This window comes from Xenopus laevis, chromosome 9_10S (assembly GCF_017654675.1).
Source record: "Xenopus laevis strain J_2021 chromosome 9_10S, Xenopus_laevis_v10.1, whole genome shotgun sequence".
NCBI lineage: Eukaryota > Metazoa > Chordata > Amphibia > Anura > Pipidae > Xenopus > Xenopus laevis.
This window is the reverse complement of record NC_054388.1, coordinates 101,934,407-101,951,598: the sequence shown is the minus strand read 5'-3', so window position 1 is coordinate 101,951,598 and position 17,192 is coordinate 101,934,407. Positions and strand designations below refer to the sequence as shown.

The 17,192-nt window shown below is 40.4% G+C and overlaps 1 protein-coding gene across 2 annotated transcripts; it reads right to left on the bottom strand.

Moving 5' to 3' along the window:
* Positions 1–1,266: 1,266 nt before the first annotated feature.
* LOC108703203 (aquaporin-8) lies at positions 1,267–15,404 on the bottom strand. Of its 2 annotated transcripts, none has more exons than XM_041578690.1 (6): positions 15,269–15,404; positions 8,688–8,958; positions 5,443–5,569; positions 4,957–5,171; positions 4,453–4,587; positions 1,267–4,023 (listed from the first exon to the last, which is right to left on the bottom strand). In XM_041578690.1, exons 2-6 carry the CDS (start codon positions 8,948–8,950, stop codon positions 3,981–3,983), a joined length of 783 nt encoding a protein of 260 aa, XP_041434624.1. In that variant the 5' UTR covers positions 8,951–8,958; positions 15,269–15,404; the 3' UTR covers positions 1,267–3,980. The 2 variants fall into 2 exon arrangements, with proteins under 2 accessions (XP_041434624.1, XP_018094770.1); XM_018239281.2 differs by lacking the exon at positions 15,269–15,404 and adding an exon at positions 9,939–10,133.
* Between the last annotated feature and the right edge of the window lie 1,788 nt (positions 15,405–17,192).

The window sequence follows — 17,192 nt, the reverse complement described above, 5'->3', positions numbered from 1 at the left end:
GATTCAGGCTGTCCTTGCTAGATAACCTAACTACCTCTCACTGCTAGAGATAGAGAGTGAATAACAATCTCCTACCTCTCTGTCTAATCCTAGCTAGGAGCAGGATCCACCTTGTCTGACTCAGTATGTGTGTCTCGCCTGCTGTTGATGTTAGGCCAAAATGGAAATACTCTTCCTTATATAAGCTCCTGTAACGGAATTCCCCTACAGGCAAACCATAAGGGTTAGTTGCCCCTGCTGGCCAAACTGACCACTGCCTCAACTATTTACATTTCTAAAATAAAATATATTTTACCTCGTTACATATATATTTCTATAGAGACACACATTTACAGTCTGACATCAACAACGATTGAGGACGATGACACCACGATCCAGCAATGACATAATTTAAAAAAATCTGACCTACTACTCCCATCATCCTCTGGGGTGATATATTTTACAGATAGGTCTCTGCTTTATGAGGGAGTAAGAGAGGTTGCTGCTAGAATGTAACAATGCCTCCTGGGTATTCTGGGCAATTCGCATTTGTCTCATTTTTGTTTAAATAACAGTTATGTTTATCCATATGAATTGATACTATACTTATACACAGACCCCAGACCACTCTATCCTTCACCCATCCCTTATTTTCAACAGACAAATAAAGAAATACAAGCAGAGTTCAGAAACAATTAGGCCACTACCTGGTCCATCCAGGCCCCACCCAGTTACACTCACATCAGTGGTGTATCAATTACACATTAGGCCACTTTCTTAGCACCTTACAATTCATAATTGGATCACAGCCAGCTTCTTCTCTTGTCCATATACCTTTGCCCCTTCTATGTAGGAATGTGTGGATTGCACTTTTTCTTCCCTGGAAAGAGAGGTCATTCTTTGTGCCAATGGGGCACTGAAATATTAAGGCCTGTTGTATTGTCTTCTCCTCACTTTAGTCATGTACTTGATTACTCAAGGGATCCCAAGGTTCCATGCAGCCAGTCTAAGAACTATTGGAAGCAGAAATGTAGACCGAACTACAATGCCCAGAATTCCATTCCTATCCTGTGACAGTAATTACATCGCTAAGCACCGATAATTTATGTCATCGCTAAGCATTGTTTATAATGATACAATTTACAGGATATTCATGGCTCTAATTTTTTTAAATGATTTATTATATGATGTGTTCACTTTCTTATTCTTTTCTTCTTTTCATCACTGGAACTGGAGGGGAGAAAAATGGAATTTGCTGAGAATATCTGACACGTGAGAAGCAGCCAATTATTTTGGAAAAGATATTTTTTTATTGGAATGAATGTACAGTATATGCGAAGGCTTCAAAATACAAATTAGTTAGAAATGGATGTGTATATCCTTTTGTATCCTAGCACACATGGTTTCTATCTGTACAATAATAGGCAGTGTTGGACTGGGCCTCCTAGGGCCCAGCAGAGAACGTGAACATCAGGGCCCCTCTCTATGCACCATTGGATTTACAAATTCACCAACTGGTTTCTGCAGCACACAGCTCTATGGAAAAAATTGGATTTATTATACAGTGGGGACAATTGGAAGTTTCCCTAATATCCTGGCAGGCCAGTCTGACCCTGAAAACCGGGTTTCAGCAACCTTGTATTTCCCTGAAAATTTAATAATTTATTTATTCTATCATCCTTTCCTTTTCTTTCTTATCCATCCCTTCCACCTACTCCATCTGGTCCCTTACTCTGAAATTCCCACTTTCTCCATCCTCCACCCAACTTTCCTTTCCCTCCTATTCTTTTATTCCCAATCTGACCTCTCCATGTCTCTAAAGGACCATTCTTAGTGGTTGAAGGTTGAGGAGCAAGTTACCCATTATGGGCTCTCAAATTGATGAAACCCACTTCCCCTGCTCTGAGTTGACATCAGACAGGACCACGTACACCTGCTCCTATTGACCACCTCTAGGGAGGCCTCTGCCTCAGTCAACAGTCAACATACTTTATTACCTACCCAGTTCTTGTTGAACTGTTCCTTCCCCTCTCCCTTTCCTTGCACACGTTCCATTTAGTCTGAAGAAGCCCGCTTCCCCTGCTCTGAGCTGACATCAGGCAATACCACATCCACCTGCTCCTATTGACCACCCCTAAGGAGGTCTCTGCCTCTCCCCACAATCAGTCAACATACATTACCTACCCAGTTCTTGTAGAACATTTACTTCCCTTCTCCCTTTTCTTGCACACGTTCTATTTAGTCTTATAAACTCTCCCTTTGTAAAAACCACTTGAAAACCTTATTTACATGTGATCCAATGTCTAACATCTCACAGGGGAGTTCTCCAAAATCATAGGGTACCAGTTATTAGTCTAATAAATACCTGGACTGTGGATAAATAATTGCTCCACCCTACCCACCCCCACAAGCCAAGACTGTTCCCCTGATGGGGTGTCCTTTATCTTCATGTAGTAAGTGCTCAGAAATACAGTTCTGTTTCACCCAATAAAATAGCTGTAGCAACAGCACAACCATATATACATGTAAATTGTGAAAACCCATAAATCAAATACATATATATTTATATATTAATATATGCATATGGTGATCCCCACAATTGTACATTGCTTCCCCAATACAGCTATTTAACTATAAATCTTGTCCAAATATCTGCATTATATACCACAATGGCAGATTTAGGAAGCACTTAACATTTTCTAACATAGAAAATTGTTTCATATACGGTATACCTATGTCCCTACAGGAAAAACTATAGTTAAAAGTAAAATGTGGTCAAATGAAAAGGCAATTACACCTAAAACTAAGCTGAGCTCTGGTATAATATAGAAAATACTGTAAACTGTGTTGTCAGGATGAGTATTAACAAGTGATTTGGTTGTTTTCCTATGGCCCTGTAATCCATAGCAACCAGTCAGCATGTAGCTTTTACTTTTCTAGTCTGGTCTAGGAAAATATTTGATTCGTTGTTGTATGTGATGGGATTGGGGCAGATAATTGAAGATGTAAATATAGTAGGTAACCCTTGGAGACTGGACTTTTGCAAATAGATAAACTTAGGGTTGGACTGGGGACTCCAAGGGCACATCAAAAGCAAACATCAAGGGCCCACTCTCACAACAATTAAATGGAGACAGTGCTAAATGCAATAGGTCATGTAGAACTACTGTATGGTGAAAATAAGAAACAGTTGATAGGACCACTAGGCTATACTCGGGTACTCAGGCAGATCAATCCAACTTGGTATAAAATAAATATAATGTAGAATAGATGAAAGAGCTTGTTGGATAATAAGGCAAGATTTATAAAGCTACCTGTGATTATTCTGACAGCAATCAAGAACAAATAACATACAGACAGAATCTCCATATTTCCATACCCAATAAATTGCCACTGTTCTTAGCCAAAATGGATCAGATATACTACACATCCATATAAAAGCAAGTATAGTTTGAGTATAATCCCTGGAGGAGGACATAATGTTAATCTGTTGGCTAATATGTTACAAGGAGGCAGCAGTGTTGGGCGCTATGTGCCACTAAAGACAGTGAACCACACAGTGGTTAAATTGATTGAAAATAATATATATATTCAAAAAAAAAAAAAAGGAATACTGCTTATGCCGCTATGAGAAGTATAATGCAGCCTTTAGTGGTTTGGACTGCATTTTCTGGTTATTTTGAGATAAGATGCAACAGCAAGCGATAGGATCACAAGATACTGTCCTCACTCAAGTCATGAGTTTTAGATCTTCTTTCTGGGTTGTTATGTAATGATAAGAAAGTCCCCATTTCCTCAACGTCGCCTTCCATCTCCCGGATAAAATTGCATGAGTTGTCATTGGCAGAATTGTTGAGAGAGAAGAAAGGATTGATGGGATCCCTATGAGGCTTTCTTTTAGATTCTTGATAAGACGCTGAGGTTGATACATGATGCTGTGTGGGGGACTGTAAAGGAGCCGCATGAACCAAGATGACATTGGGGACTTTCTTTTCCTGGCGTCACTTAAGGAAGAGACGGATTTTCTTATCTCCCAGGCACAACCTTCAGAAAAACAAAGCAGGATAAATGTGAGAGACTGTTTTTATATATATATATATTATATATATTTCTGTCTTGCTGCTACACCCTAAAAACTCTACTTCTGCTGATGATGCCACTGGTTATTCTTGCACCAGTCTTATCACTGTCCTTGCCATCTAGAGGGAAGTTCATGTTGCTCACAGCAAAATACAGTACAGTTACATAAAATGGTTCTTATGGGATATCTGACTTTTGCACTGGAAAGGGTCTGTTCTTTTAGCTGCCAAGCAGTCTGCTACTAAGACCTGGAAAAGCCCTGCCTTCAAACCTATTAATCAAACATGTACTGAAGCCTTCTGTTGGTTCATTCTCCTATAGACCCAAGTACTAATGTCCTGGAAAACCCAGGTGATTTCTGAGATATTGCCACTTATTTACTTGAGATCTTACCTTACTATTCCTCCAACCAAGAGACCACCTGCCATGGGTCCAACCCAGTATATCCAGTGAAAGGTCCAGTAATCAGCCACCACAGCTGGGCCGAAGGCTCGTGCAGGATTCATGCAGGCTCCTGAGATAGCCCCACTGCAAAAACACCACCCATAATCAAAATACATATTAAAGAGGACATTTGATCTCTATTACTCTATAGGAGACTCAAAGTAATGGGTTGTAGAAACATAAGTGCAGGGAGAAGTTTGTCATAGAAGACATGTTGTTGTTGTCATGAAGCAAGATACACTGTGATGCCTTCTTAGGGCCCGTTACGGCATTTACAACTCACTCTCATAACAGCTCTAGATTTAGTGGTAAAGTGCTAAATGTTATGGGTTATACATGGGCCTATGGTGGAAATAAGAAGGGGCTGATCGGAACTGCCCTAGACTGGGGTCTACTGGGAGAACCTCCAGTACACTGCTACGCCAATCAGACCCTAATGGGTCTATCGCTTACCCAGCAAGAATATCCACAGTAACGGTAAACCCAATACAGAAGGGGGCCAGAGGGGTCCGTGTTTTCTCGTTGATGGCTCCCATGCAAACTGCAAACACCAGGAAGAAGGTCATAATAATTTCTGCTCCGATAGCTCTGGCAACTGCCTCATCACTTCTCACAGTCGTAAATGCAGCCCCAGTGGCGTTTTCAAAATTTGTCTCCGTTGACAAAGCCTGTAACAAACAATAGATATTCCTCCTAAAAACTGCTCCATCTAATGTTTTCCGAACAAGGTTGTTATCAGTGGTGGGAAGTGTTGACTGCACTGTGAGTCTGTGGGGTTGATTAGCCATCAATGCATTTTCCCATAGCAAATAGCAATCAGATCTATGCTTCAAATTTGTAGTAGTAGACTGATCAAGATGTATTGCTGATTAAGTGCTGTTGGTAACTGCACTGGTATAATTTTGCACCAATGTTATTAAATTACCCTCTTTAGCTTACCATTGCCAGTGCTGCTCCAATCATTCCCCCGCAGAGCTGGCAGACCCAATATGGAACTACGAGAATAATATTCAGTCCTCCAATTAACCAGGCAGCCAGGGAGACAGCAGGATTAAAGTGGCCTCCACTGCAACAAAACAAAAACAGACATATCCTTTATCACCTTCCTGTAGTCTCTATTATTTATTATTTATTCTCTAAAGCAATTGTTGCTAAGGAGGGATAAATGAACATAGCAAAAGAAAATCTTAGAAGAATAATTTAGGGTAACTGGAGGTAGACTAATTTTGAGATGGGTAAAGTAGTGTCTTCGTGAAAAAGAAACTGGAGGACTTGAAGACAAGAGAAGGACTTGAAGACAAGATAATTGATTGAAGGCAAGAGAAAGGCTTGAAGACAAGAGAAGGGCTTAGGGGAGATAATTGAACAAAAATATTCTTCTAGAGACGTTTGGAGTTTAGAACCACAAGAAAAATGAGAGAGGGCTTCCAACCTACAGTAAGCAGGACAGAGAAAAAGTTAGAAGAAAAGCATGTTACTTAATTGAAAGGAGAAAAGCAAGGTCCTAGAGGGAGGAAGGGTCTACAAAATATAATCTCTAGGAGGACAAAAAAGAAAAACTGGCTAACCTGGCAAATAGGCAGAAAGAAGCAATTGTGAGGAAGGTATAGAAGAAATGAAGGAAAGAAGATGATCTTGAAAGAAAAATCAGGGAGAGCAATGGGATCAAGTCAGAAGACGGGTGAAATAAAGTCTTGATACAAAAGACATATGAGGGGGGAAAGACATGGTCTGAAGAAATCTGCAGCAGAAAAACTTGGCAAGACTTGGGTTTAAAGGGATAAAGGATGACAATGATCCTTCAATAAACAGTAAGAGAATTGCATAATGATCGTGGAGAAGATTGGCATTTGGGAGCTCAAGATTAAAGAGAACCACATCCTACAGTAGGCATGATGATCCTACACAACAACAACCTAAAAAAAAGAAATAGAAGTGATCAACCAGGTCCGAGAGGGGGAAGAGTCTAAAAATACAAGATCTAGAAGAAAACGAAATCCTGGCTACGTTGTAGGAGAAAACTGTAAGGACTTTGATGAGATTGGGTCATGGAGAAATGAAAAGTAGGGGTTCAAAAGGATGAATATTGAAGTGACTTGGGGTCTGGCTTTATAGTGAAAAGACAATGACAAAATGAGGATTTCAAGGAACCACTATGTGACTGGAGAGATTTAGGAATGGAAAGTGATCAGTGGCACTACAGGCAGATAGCTATAAGCACTGGCACATCTGAACAACCTGCCGAGCACTGTACAAAACCTTAGGTGTGAGATAGTGGCTACTTCTTTCCTTCCCATGCAAAAGATTATCTTTGCAGTCAGGGTTATGCATTGTAGGTACAAAAGAGCACACCGTTTGCAAGACTTTGTATGATCATGAGAATATTGGCCTTTCTTATCTGAGAGAGGATTAACCGCCATAACAATTTGCTTTTCTGCTATTACATGCAAGTTAATGGTTACAGGACAGTGCAGAGATAACACAGACATATCATTTTAATCCTGGCAAAGAGCATAATTACTTCTGCACAGTAAAGGAAAGGTCGTGCTTGCTGGGCTAAGGGCCCTCCATTTAAACTTCAGTAGTGTAATAGGGTTCAAGGAGGTTCAGCTTATGCATGTGCAAGTTGTTAGCGATGAATTATCTCAGCTATTAACTTAATGAATATCTGAGAAGAAAATTGTCTTTTCTGTTCAAATTTTTTTTTATATAATAATTGGCTAATAATTGTCAGCTTTGCCACTCTGGTGAGCTCAGGCAGGGCCAGGTACGCAGAGACTTTGCACCTTTTCCCATTATAATTTCCTAATTATGCCCCTAAAATGGAGCACAAAAAAAAAAAGAGCTGCCTTTGCCAACACTGAAGGAGGAGGCAGCACATGGGCATCCCCTGAAGCCCTAAGCATTTCTGCATTTGTTTCCAATCCTTAGTAAACCAGCTCTGAGAGCTTTTTCGGAAGATGATTTTTTTTTGCCCAAAGACCAAGCCTGCTCAATAATTTTGAAGGTCCAAAAGGATGAAAATAACAACTTGTAAATGAGCTGGAAAGGGCTGGTACAATAGGCACCAAGTTAAAGGGTTCCAATAATATCTGTAGAAACAAGTCAAACCAACCTGACTTGCTGTGTTTTTCTTGAAGACGTTTCACCAGTCATCCAACTGGCTTTCTCAATTCAGAATGACTTGAAAATAAGGTCTTTCTGGAAATACCCTGGAATGTTGCCCCAATCAGCATAATATGTTTATCATAATCAGCAAAGCTCTCATGACGTTGTGTTGATTGTATTAGCATGATTTGAGCTTTAAAGGTTATTAAACCTTCCAGGGAAAGGTGCCAAAACAGCATTGTATGTGGCAAACAATAAATGTCGCCGATAGATACTGTTTTGGCACCTTTTTTCGACATTTCTGGTTCTGTTTTTTTCTCTTCTGCTGAAGTAAAAGACGTTATAGTAAGTTCACAGATCTCGTTGTAGGAATATTACATCTTGTTTCACAAACTGAAATTCATCTACAATCAACACTTAACTTCATGACATCCTTGCTGATTATGATAAACAGATTATGCTGATTGGAGCAACGTTCCAGGGTATTTATTCCCAAAAGATCCTATTTATAAGTCATTCTGAATTGAGAAAGCCACTTGGATGACTGGTGAAACATCTTCAAGAAAAACCCAACAAGTCCAATTGATTTGACTTATTTCTACAGATATACCATGACCTGGATGAATGAGAATCTTCACAAACAGGTTCCAATAATAATAATATGTGTGAGGGCAGATATATTATTCATGGGTTAATCTGATTGGGATAGAACAGGGGCAAGACTTCTATTGGTGTCGGGGGTTGCATGCACATCGGGGACAAAATACATATTGGGAAAATGATTATGAACTTGTAGTAATTTTCTGGGAAATATGGGGCCAGCAACATTATAACGCTCCAATGTATTGTAAAGGAAGCAAGAATTAAGCTCTTAGTGCTTACTTAACAAGAACTTGCACCCAGGGCAATCCTGCACTCAGCACCGAACTCTAACACTTTGTACAGAGAGCCGTGTTAGAGGCACAGGTGGTAAGAACAGGGCCGATTACTGCCTGCAATTGGGCTTTCTATGTGTATACAAAGAAGATCAGCAGATATATCTCTTGAAAGGGATAATACAGTTTACACGGCTTTACCTGATTCCTCCTAGGACAGCAATGGTCAGTCCCAATGCGAGACCATGTGCCAATGCAGGTTGAAGGCTGCCCGTTGTCTTTGCATTTTCAATGACAGAGAGGCACCCGATAAAGATAAAGAGGGCACTGCCCAGAAGTTCTGCCACACACGGTTGTACATATGTTTCGAACCAGTGGGGAGCGACGCCAACATCCTCCTCCTCCTTTCCTGCTTCAGGATCTTTTTTCATCATTTCTAGTTCTGTTTTTTTCTCTTGTGTCATTTTTACAGCTGAAGTAAAAGAGGATATAGTAAGATCACAGATCTCCTTGTAGGAATATTACATCTTGTTTCACAAACTGAAATGCATCTATTGTGGTACCTACAGTAGAAGTTTGCATCAGGTCTAGTAACCCATAGCAACCCATGAGCAATTACAGGTCACCTCTGGTTGGTTGCTATGGGTTGTTGGACCAACTATGCAGCTATTACATTACCCCATAAGGCCCATTGTATCTGTGGTATCTGCAACAGGACCTCCAAGCAGTGGAGTGTTACAAGGGGTGCTTCTATTTCGAAACCAGAGCCAGACCAATTGCAATCTACACTTCATATTAGGGATGCACCGAATCCAGGATTCGGTATGGGATTTGGCCAGTATTCAGGCCTTTTTTAGCAAAATTTTGATTCAGGCGAACCGAAATCCTAATTTGCTTATGCAAATTAGGGGCGGGGAGGGAAATCACGTGACTTTTTGTCACAAAGCAAGGAAGTAAAAAATGTTTCCCCTTCCCACCCCTAATTTGCATATGCAAATTAGGGTTCGGTATTCGGCTGAATCTTTCATTAAGGATTCGGGGGTTCGGCCGAATCCAAAATCGGTGCATCCCTACTTCATATATAAACAAGGGCATTTTTTTATTTTACCAGTGCAGTAACCCACAGCGACCAATCAGCAGTGAGCCTTAAACAGACCGCTGCAAATTAGAAATTAAAAGTAAAGGTGTGATTGGTGAGTATTTGTTCCTGCGATCGTGCAAACTAATCAGTGTTATAATTGGGCTCTAGTGTTATGTTAATTACCCATAGTAACGTCCCACACTCAGGTATAACCATTATAACAGTTTTAGATGTTAGTTTTTTTTCATTTTGAAATCCTGTATTATTCTGTATTTGATCAGTAACACGCTATATAGTATATAAGGGGAGCAGGACATGTGCATTTACCTTGCTAAAAACAACATTCTGTTTATAAAAACGGTAAATCTGACCTTTGTAATGAAATTGCCTCATGTCTGTCTCACTGTGGATTCAATTTGAGCCGGTTGGTGTGCTACTAACGGAGACTATTCCCTCTATACAGGGGCCCTGGCAGCTGTACAGTCAGATGGCATTTCGAAAGAGATTGTGTGTTTCGTTGGGCATGTTACTATGGGAGAGAGGCCTTGGGAGAAACCATCTTATATACAATAAATGGTGGGGGGGCTTCTTGTAACTGAATTCTAGAGTAGGATGATACCATTCCCCCCCCCAAGCCTATCAACTCCATTCAGTTCTTGGTTACCTTAAATACAGTCAAATATCTATCCATGTTTACTTCCCCTTTGTACTTGTGCAAAGAAATGATACAGGTGGGGGATGCGTTATCCGAAAACCTATTATGCAGAAAGCTCTGAATTACGGAAAGGCCATCTCCCATAGACACCATTTTATCCAAATTCTAAAAAAAAAATGATTTCCTTTTTCTCTGTAATATTAAAACAATACCTTGTACTTGATCCCAACTAAGATATAATTAATCCTTATTGGGAGCAAAACCAGCCTATTGGGTTTATTTAATTTTTAAATGATTTTCTAGTAGACTTAACCTATAAAGAGCCAAATTATCTGGAAAAGCCCAGGTCCTGAGCATTCTGGATAACAGGTCCCATACTTGTATAGCTATTTGACTTTGGCTTCTTCCCCAGCAGCTTCTATGGAGGTGAAACTGGTTCATCAATATCAACACTTGTAGCTGCCCCCGATTTCAAACTGAGTGCGAATTTTCAATTGTGCACCCTACAAGCTTGCAGTAAGCTTGTAGAGTGCACAACCTGCTGGCCTTGGGGACATGGACATAGAAACACAAGGACAACGCCCTACATTTTCCCAGAGCCTGTTGGCTGATTCTAAGACAATGTTGGTATTGGTGCCCCCGATACTAAGCCATGAAAGTTATATTAATTGATGGGCCCCTGGAGGCTAAATCCAATGCTATTTTAATTGTACCCTGTTGCTGTAGGTTATTGAGCTGGTGCTACATTTTTCTTTGTTTGCAAATTACTATCAATCGCAATACAGATCATCTGATTATCTATTCTTGTTTATCTAACTGATTGCTAATACTATGGCCTGATAGAGCAAAGAGCGTTTGTTGTCTTTTGCACCCATGTGCAATATCTACATTTTTTGCATTCATGGTACACTTTGACACCTGTTTTTGGCCTTTTAAAGATGAGATTATTGTGCAAACATAGTGAGCGACTAGAGAGTTGCAAAAGAGATGCGGGAATAGGGAGTTACGGCATTATACAAGCAGTATACAGGGGACGGGCAGGTAAAGGCAATGGGAAAAAGTGGTATTTTAATGGGGATAGGGAGTAGCCAGGGCAGCCATCAGGGGGGGACAGGGGGGAGAGTTGTAGGGGGCCCGAGGGTAAGGGGGGCCCTGCCACGCCACAATTACTTGATTAGTTGGGCCCCTCATCTTTCTGAGAGCTGCTGACTTCGGGAAGGCATGGATGTTTAAGGGGCCCTGGCCACCAATTTTCTTATAATGTGTGGGGGGCTGGCCACCAATTTTTTTTTTCTCATGTGGGGTCCTAGCCACCAATATTTTTTAATGGAGGGGCCCTGGCCACAAATGATTTTTTAATGGGGGGCCCTGACCACCAATATCTTTTTATTTTTTATTAACATGTGGGAACCCGAGCCACCGATATTTTTTTTTGTTTTTTTACTGTGTGGTGGGGGGGGCGGACCTGTAGGTGTGGCTTGCAGTGGGCGCAGCCTAGGGGGCCCAGGAAATTTTGTTGTATGGGGCCCTGTGATTTCTGGGAGTAGCAGTGATAGGGGTAGGTGCACATTAGTAGAGATGGTCCACCCAGTGGCTGTTATAAAGTGGATATAAAGATTTTCCTATGGGGCATATAAAGAATGAGGGGTAAAACTAACACAGCGACCCCGGCATTTATTCTCTGCATATATGCACTTGTACGTATCCATGATATTTGCCACAGACATGTATACCCGTTAATAGTAAGTGCTCAGAACCTTCAGCAGCCAACAATAGCTGCCATTGTGTGCCCAGCTCATAGGTATAAATGGAAACATGAAGATAAAATACATTCCCGAGTCAGCCATAAATTATGCTCCAATACTTTGAAGTAGATTGGGGAATTAGCCTAAATGGCACTCCTTTAAATAACAGAAAGCTTATAGCTGCAGAGTAATGAGAAATGCTAAATAAATCTCATGTCTGGCAATGTTTCTTCCCCTGTAATGTAAAGATGGATGAGACTTTCCAACTGGCTGCCAATCATCTCTATTACTTTAATAATTCTCCCTTGTCCTCTTACATATGGTAAGTGATTTATTCATGTAATACAGAAATTTGCAGATTGCTTTAATTTTCCACTAGATGTCATTGTATTAATGCTGGGTTATTAGCAATTAGAACTTCAAAGGCACTGAGCTTTCCTGATTTAGGCAGGCGGCCCTTACTGCTAGAATATAATTGAATATTCGGAATATGCCTCTCATTGAAGACAGGGTGCTATAGACAGTATGAATATGTTGTGGTGGATCTGAAAACTTAAATCTGGCCCCCACAGCAGGGCCCAGAGCAGGGTAAATTTTGGAATAATGTCAATTTACTCCTATAGTTAGTCCTGGAAATGAAGGTCAATTGGGCTGTGGTTTGGGGTCAACACTTAGGGGCACATTTACTCTTGGTCAAACATCGAGGGTTAATTAACCCTCGATATTCGAACCTCGAAGTTAAATCCTTCGACTTCGAATATCGAAGTCGAAGGATTTACAGCAATCCTTCGATCGAACGATTCGAAGGATTTTAATTCATCGATCGAACGATTTTCCTTCAATCCCAAATTGCTAGGAAAGCCTATGGGGACCTTCCCCATAGGCTTACATTGTACCTCGGTAGGTTTTAGGTGGCAAAGTAGGTGGTCGAAGTTTTTTTAAAGAGTCAGTACTTCGACTATCGAATGGTCGAATAGTCGACCGATTTTTAGTTCGAATCGTTTGATTCGAAGTCGGAGTCGTAGTCGAAGGTCGAAGTAGCCAATTCGATGGTCGATGTAGCCAAAAAAAAAACTTCAAAATTCAAAGTATTTTTTATTCTAATCCTTCACTCTAGCTAAGTAAATGTGCCCCTTATATATGCTCTAAATATTCTTGGATCTGTTACTAAATGGCTCCAATGAAAAAGGTTTAATAAATACATATACATGTACAGGTATGGGACCTGTTATCCAGAATGATTGGGACCTGGGGTTTTCTGAATAATGGTTATTTCCAATAATTGGGATCTTCGTACCTTACATCTACTAGAAAATCATTTAAACATTAAATAAACCCAATAGGCTGGTTTTGCCTCCAATAAAGATAATTATATCTTAGTTTGGATCAAGTACAAACTACTGTTTTATTATTATAGAGAAAAGGAGAATCGTTTTAAATAAAAATTGGATTATTTGGATATTTGGAGATCATTGGGTAAGTGGGATCCTAAGGAAATGTTGGATATCAAAAAGGGGATTTAACTAAAACAGCCTGAAAGTCACTGCAATGCTGTATCACCATGGCCAAACTTAATACCATTTCCCATTCCAAGTTAATGGGGTGGTTTGTGCATCTGAGGTGTTATCATGGTTTTCTTTACCTTTAAAACTGCTGGTGCTCAGAGGCAATATATAAAATGTATTTTGTTGTGCAAAGATAAAGTGTTAAGCCAATATATAATGTGCAAGCACCCTGAAAAAAGCTCTACTTGGTCTATAAACAGAGACAGTATAGGAATGGAAATGAGAACATGGGCAAGAAGAACCCACTGGTGCACCAGAAAGCACCACCATCTATATAGCTCAACGGAAACTCTGTAATCTGGGCAAACCATGCCGAAATACATACTTTCTAGAGTTTCCAATAATAACTGACAGACATGAATAATTAGCTGGGGTCTTCTGGCCAAATATCTCCCTATGGTGCAACATCCTTTACTTAGTTAGAATCAGAGTGACTGAAGCATTTTGGAGTCCCCGTCCCACCTAGTCTACAATGTGGATGGCAGTACAAGAGTTTTTGGTTTACCTCCTAATAGCATACATTAACAGGAAGAGTCTTCTCCACCCCATAGATAGTGAAGACTGACCCACCATGAGAGGTCAATGCAACCATGGCATGAAATGCACAGATTGCAATATGAGTATGCTTAAGCCATATGACAAATGAAAGTATGTAGCCATGATAGGTTTATGGTTTTCTTGAGGGAAGAGCTGATGGGGTAGTGTTGAGTAAAAACTTTCATTAGAATAGAGTATGGCTACCATTACAGGCTTTCCAATTCCAAGTTCACCACATTGTTTCATTTGTACCTTTCACCCCACACTATTACTTTTACTTATAGAAAAGTATTATAGACTTGGGGAATATGGTTGGACTTCATTTTTTTACTAATTATAAAAAGGACTATCATCTCAGCAGAAGAAACATTTTCAGTTGTCCTTTTACTTCTGCCACTTCCAAGTGTTTCATTTACCCAGTACACAAGTATCTGACCTGAGGTCCACCAGGCATGCTGAGATGGTCCCTATGTGAAAAATAGATATAGCCCAAACCAGTGACCTTGCCCCACACATGCCTAACTGGACCAGTGAATCCACCCATAGCAACCAACAAACAGTTTTAATCAGACTACTGCAAGTCAGGAAAATACCTAATTGGTTGCTTTGGAGAACCATCAGCCTTTACAGCTTTCTTTCCAAAAATGAGCAAGAAGCACCAACAGAGAAACCAAGAAAAGCATGTTTTCCTTAGGGCTGAGGCAGGCCGTGACCCCATTGGCCAGGCAATGCAGTTGTTCAACTACAACTCAGAGCTTTTGGGAGATGCAGTTCATCAACAGGATGATTGTTCCTCTGGTGTTCGGGGCCCCAGGCAAATAATATACCACTTTTATATATACCACATCTATCTAACTATATCCTATTTCTATCTACAGAGTAATGTTTGTGTGTCTGTCTGGGAATATTTATATATATATATATATATATATATATATATATATATATATATATATATATATATATATATATATATATATATATATATATATATATATATATATATATATATATATATATAAATTCAAACTACTATTTTTTATAATAATGAGGGGTAACAGCCTGAAGAATAAAACATCAAAACAAAGTTCAGAAAGAAAAGGAGAGTTTTCAGTGCTGGAATGTAACTACCAGAATGTGTCTATGGTAAAGAAGTAACAGAAGCTCATTAGAAGCTGAAGTTTATTAGTTGTACTCACTGCGTTCCAACTGATGTCAAACTCCAATGTGATAAAAAAAAGTCTTTCACAACCTGCACTATAGAAGCTTTCCCCTATGCCAGGAGCTGGCGTCTGGAATGGAAGACGAGAGGTGGAGAGAAAGAGCTTGAGTGCAAGAGACGTCCTCTTAAGTACACACTTAGAAATAAACTCAAAGTCACCTGTTGGTCTGGATTATCCAATCAAAGTGCTCTCAGTCTGTCCTTATCTCCAGAATTCTGAAGTCAATAAGTGTTCCTTGCCAAGAAGGTAAATAAAGTGCCCTCCTCTCTGACATAGGTAACCTGCAGAGGAATTTGGAGGTGGAATTCTAGTCGATGAGCTCAAGGCTGCCCAGACTTTGTCTTTGGGAACAGCAGGGTGAAAAAAAACAATCTCTTTAAAGATGGAACCCAGATACTATCAATATCAGTCCCTTCATATCCCGCAAAAGTCTGTCCTGAAATAATATGTAAATAAGGACCCATTTATCTGAGGTTTAACATCATTTACATCAACCCCTGCCCCAATGGAATCTTACTATTAGTGAGAACTGGCCCCATTGTGTTCACCCTGTTCTTATTTCCACTATGGGCCTGTATCAAAATCTATATTTTGCTTTATTTATATAAAAGTGCTGCAAGGGTGAGCCCAGGGTGGTTCTCTAATGGGCACTAGGAGACACTGATATAAGTTTTTGTTTGCCATGGGCTGGTAAAGGTGTAGAGAACACTTCCAATGATAATAGTGTTGGGCTGCTGCCACTTACCATGTCACCCTCTAGGGTAAAAAGCTCTTTATTTCATAAGTGTTCTCAAACCCAACAGTCACAAGGCTCACACCTCACCATCTCATCTATTAGACATCTATCACCAGCCTGCACCATAAATTCTCCCCACTGAGTGAACTACAGAGATAAAGAGCTCTCACTTTCAAAGCAAAATGGGCCAGAGATCTCCTGCTTTGTACAGTGCATTCAAAACCCCTTGCAGTTAGCCATCATAATGGGCACATTGATGAATGCCAGTGCAAAGTGAGTGCAAAACTGAGTGATGCCATGTGCAAAGGTACAAACATGCTCCCTTGCAATATGCAGCAAGCACCAATGTAAGTAGGGCCGCCATCAGGGGGGCACAGGGGGTACTGCTGTACCGGGACCCGGGCAGGAAGATGGGCCGGATATTTCGAAAAGTGCAGCACAACTTCAAGCCCCCTTGACAGCACCGGAGCCGTGCAGCTTCCTTCCGAAGTCCCGAACAGCCTAAACGTGGAAGTGCTGAACAGCTGAAGTTCCAAAGTGGCGAAAAGACCCATAGTCACAAAAACAGACGAAATTGAAGTCCTGAAGTGGCAAAAAGACCACGAAGTCAAGAAAACAGCCAAAACTGAACTCCTGAAGTGGCGAAAAGACCCAAAGTAACAAAAACAGGCAAAATTTAAGAGCTGAAGTGGCGAAAAGACCCAAAGTCACGAAAACAGGCGAAATTGAAGTGCCGAAGCAGCAAAAATACCTGAAGTCATGAAAACAGCCAAAATTGAACTCCTGAAGCGGCGAAAAGACCCGAAGTCACAAAAACAGGCGAATTGAAGTCCTGAAGCGGCGAAAAGACCCAAAGTCACTAAAACAGCCAAAACTGAAGTCCTGCAGTGGCAAAAAGACCCGAAGTCACAAAAACAGGCGAAATTTAAGTCCTGAAGCGGCGAAAAGACCAGAAGTCACTAAAGGAGTCGAAGTTGAAGTCCTAAAGCCACAAGTTCAATTCTACTGAACACCAATGTGTGTTTTTTTGTTTTTTTTAATCCCCTGGCCACCAATGTTTTTTTTAAAAAAATATTCTCTGGGGCCCCAATGTTTTTTTAACTTGTAAGGGGGGCCCTGGCACCAATGGTTTTTTTTAACTTAAAGGGGGCCCTGGTCACCAAT

What these genes read in the sequence shown, in the direction of transcription:
- LOC108703203 (XM_018239281.2), bottom strand. Translation starts at nt 9,960, where the DNA reads ATGAGGCAATTTCATTACAAAG. An exon ending in TTGGAGCAGCACTGGCAATG is followed by an intron (nt 5,172 to 5,442) that starts GTAAGCTAAAGA and finishes TGTTTGTTACAG; the next exon opens with GCTTTGTCAACGGAGACAAA. An exon ending in ACTGTGGATATTCTTGCTGG is followed by an intron (nt 4,588 to 4,956) that starts GTAAGCGATAGA and finishes GTGTTTTTGCAG; the next exon opens with TGGGGCTATCTCAGGAGCCT.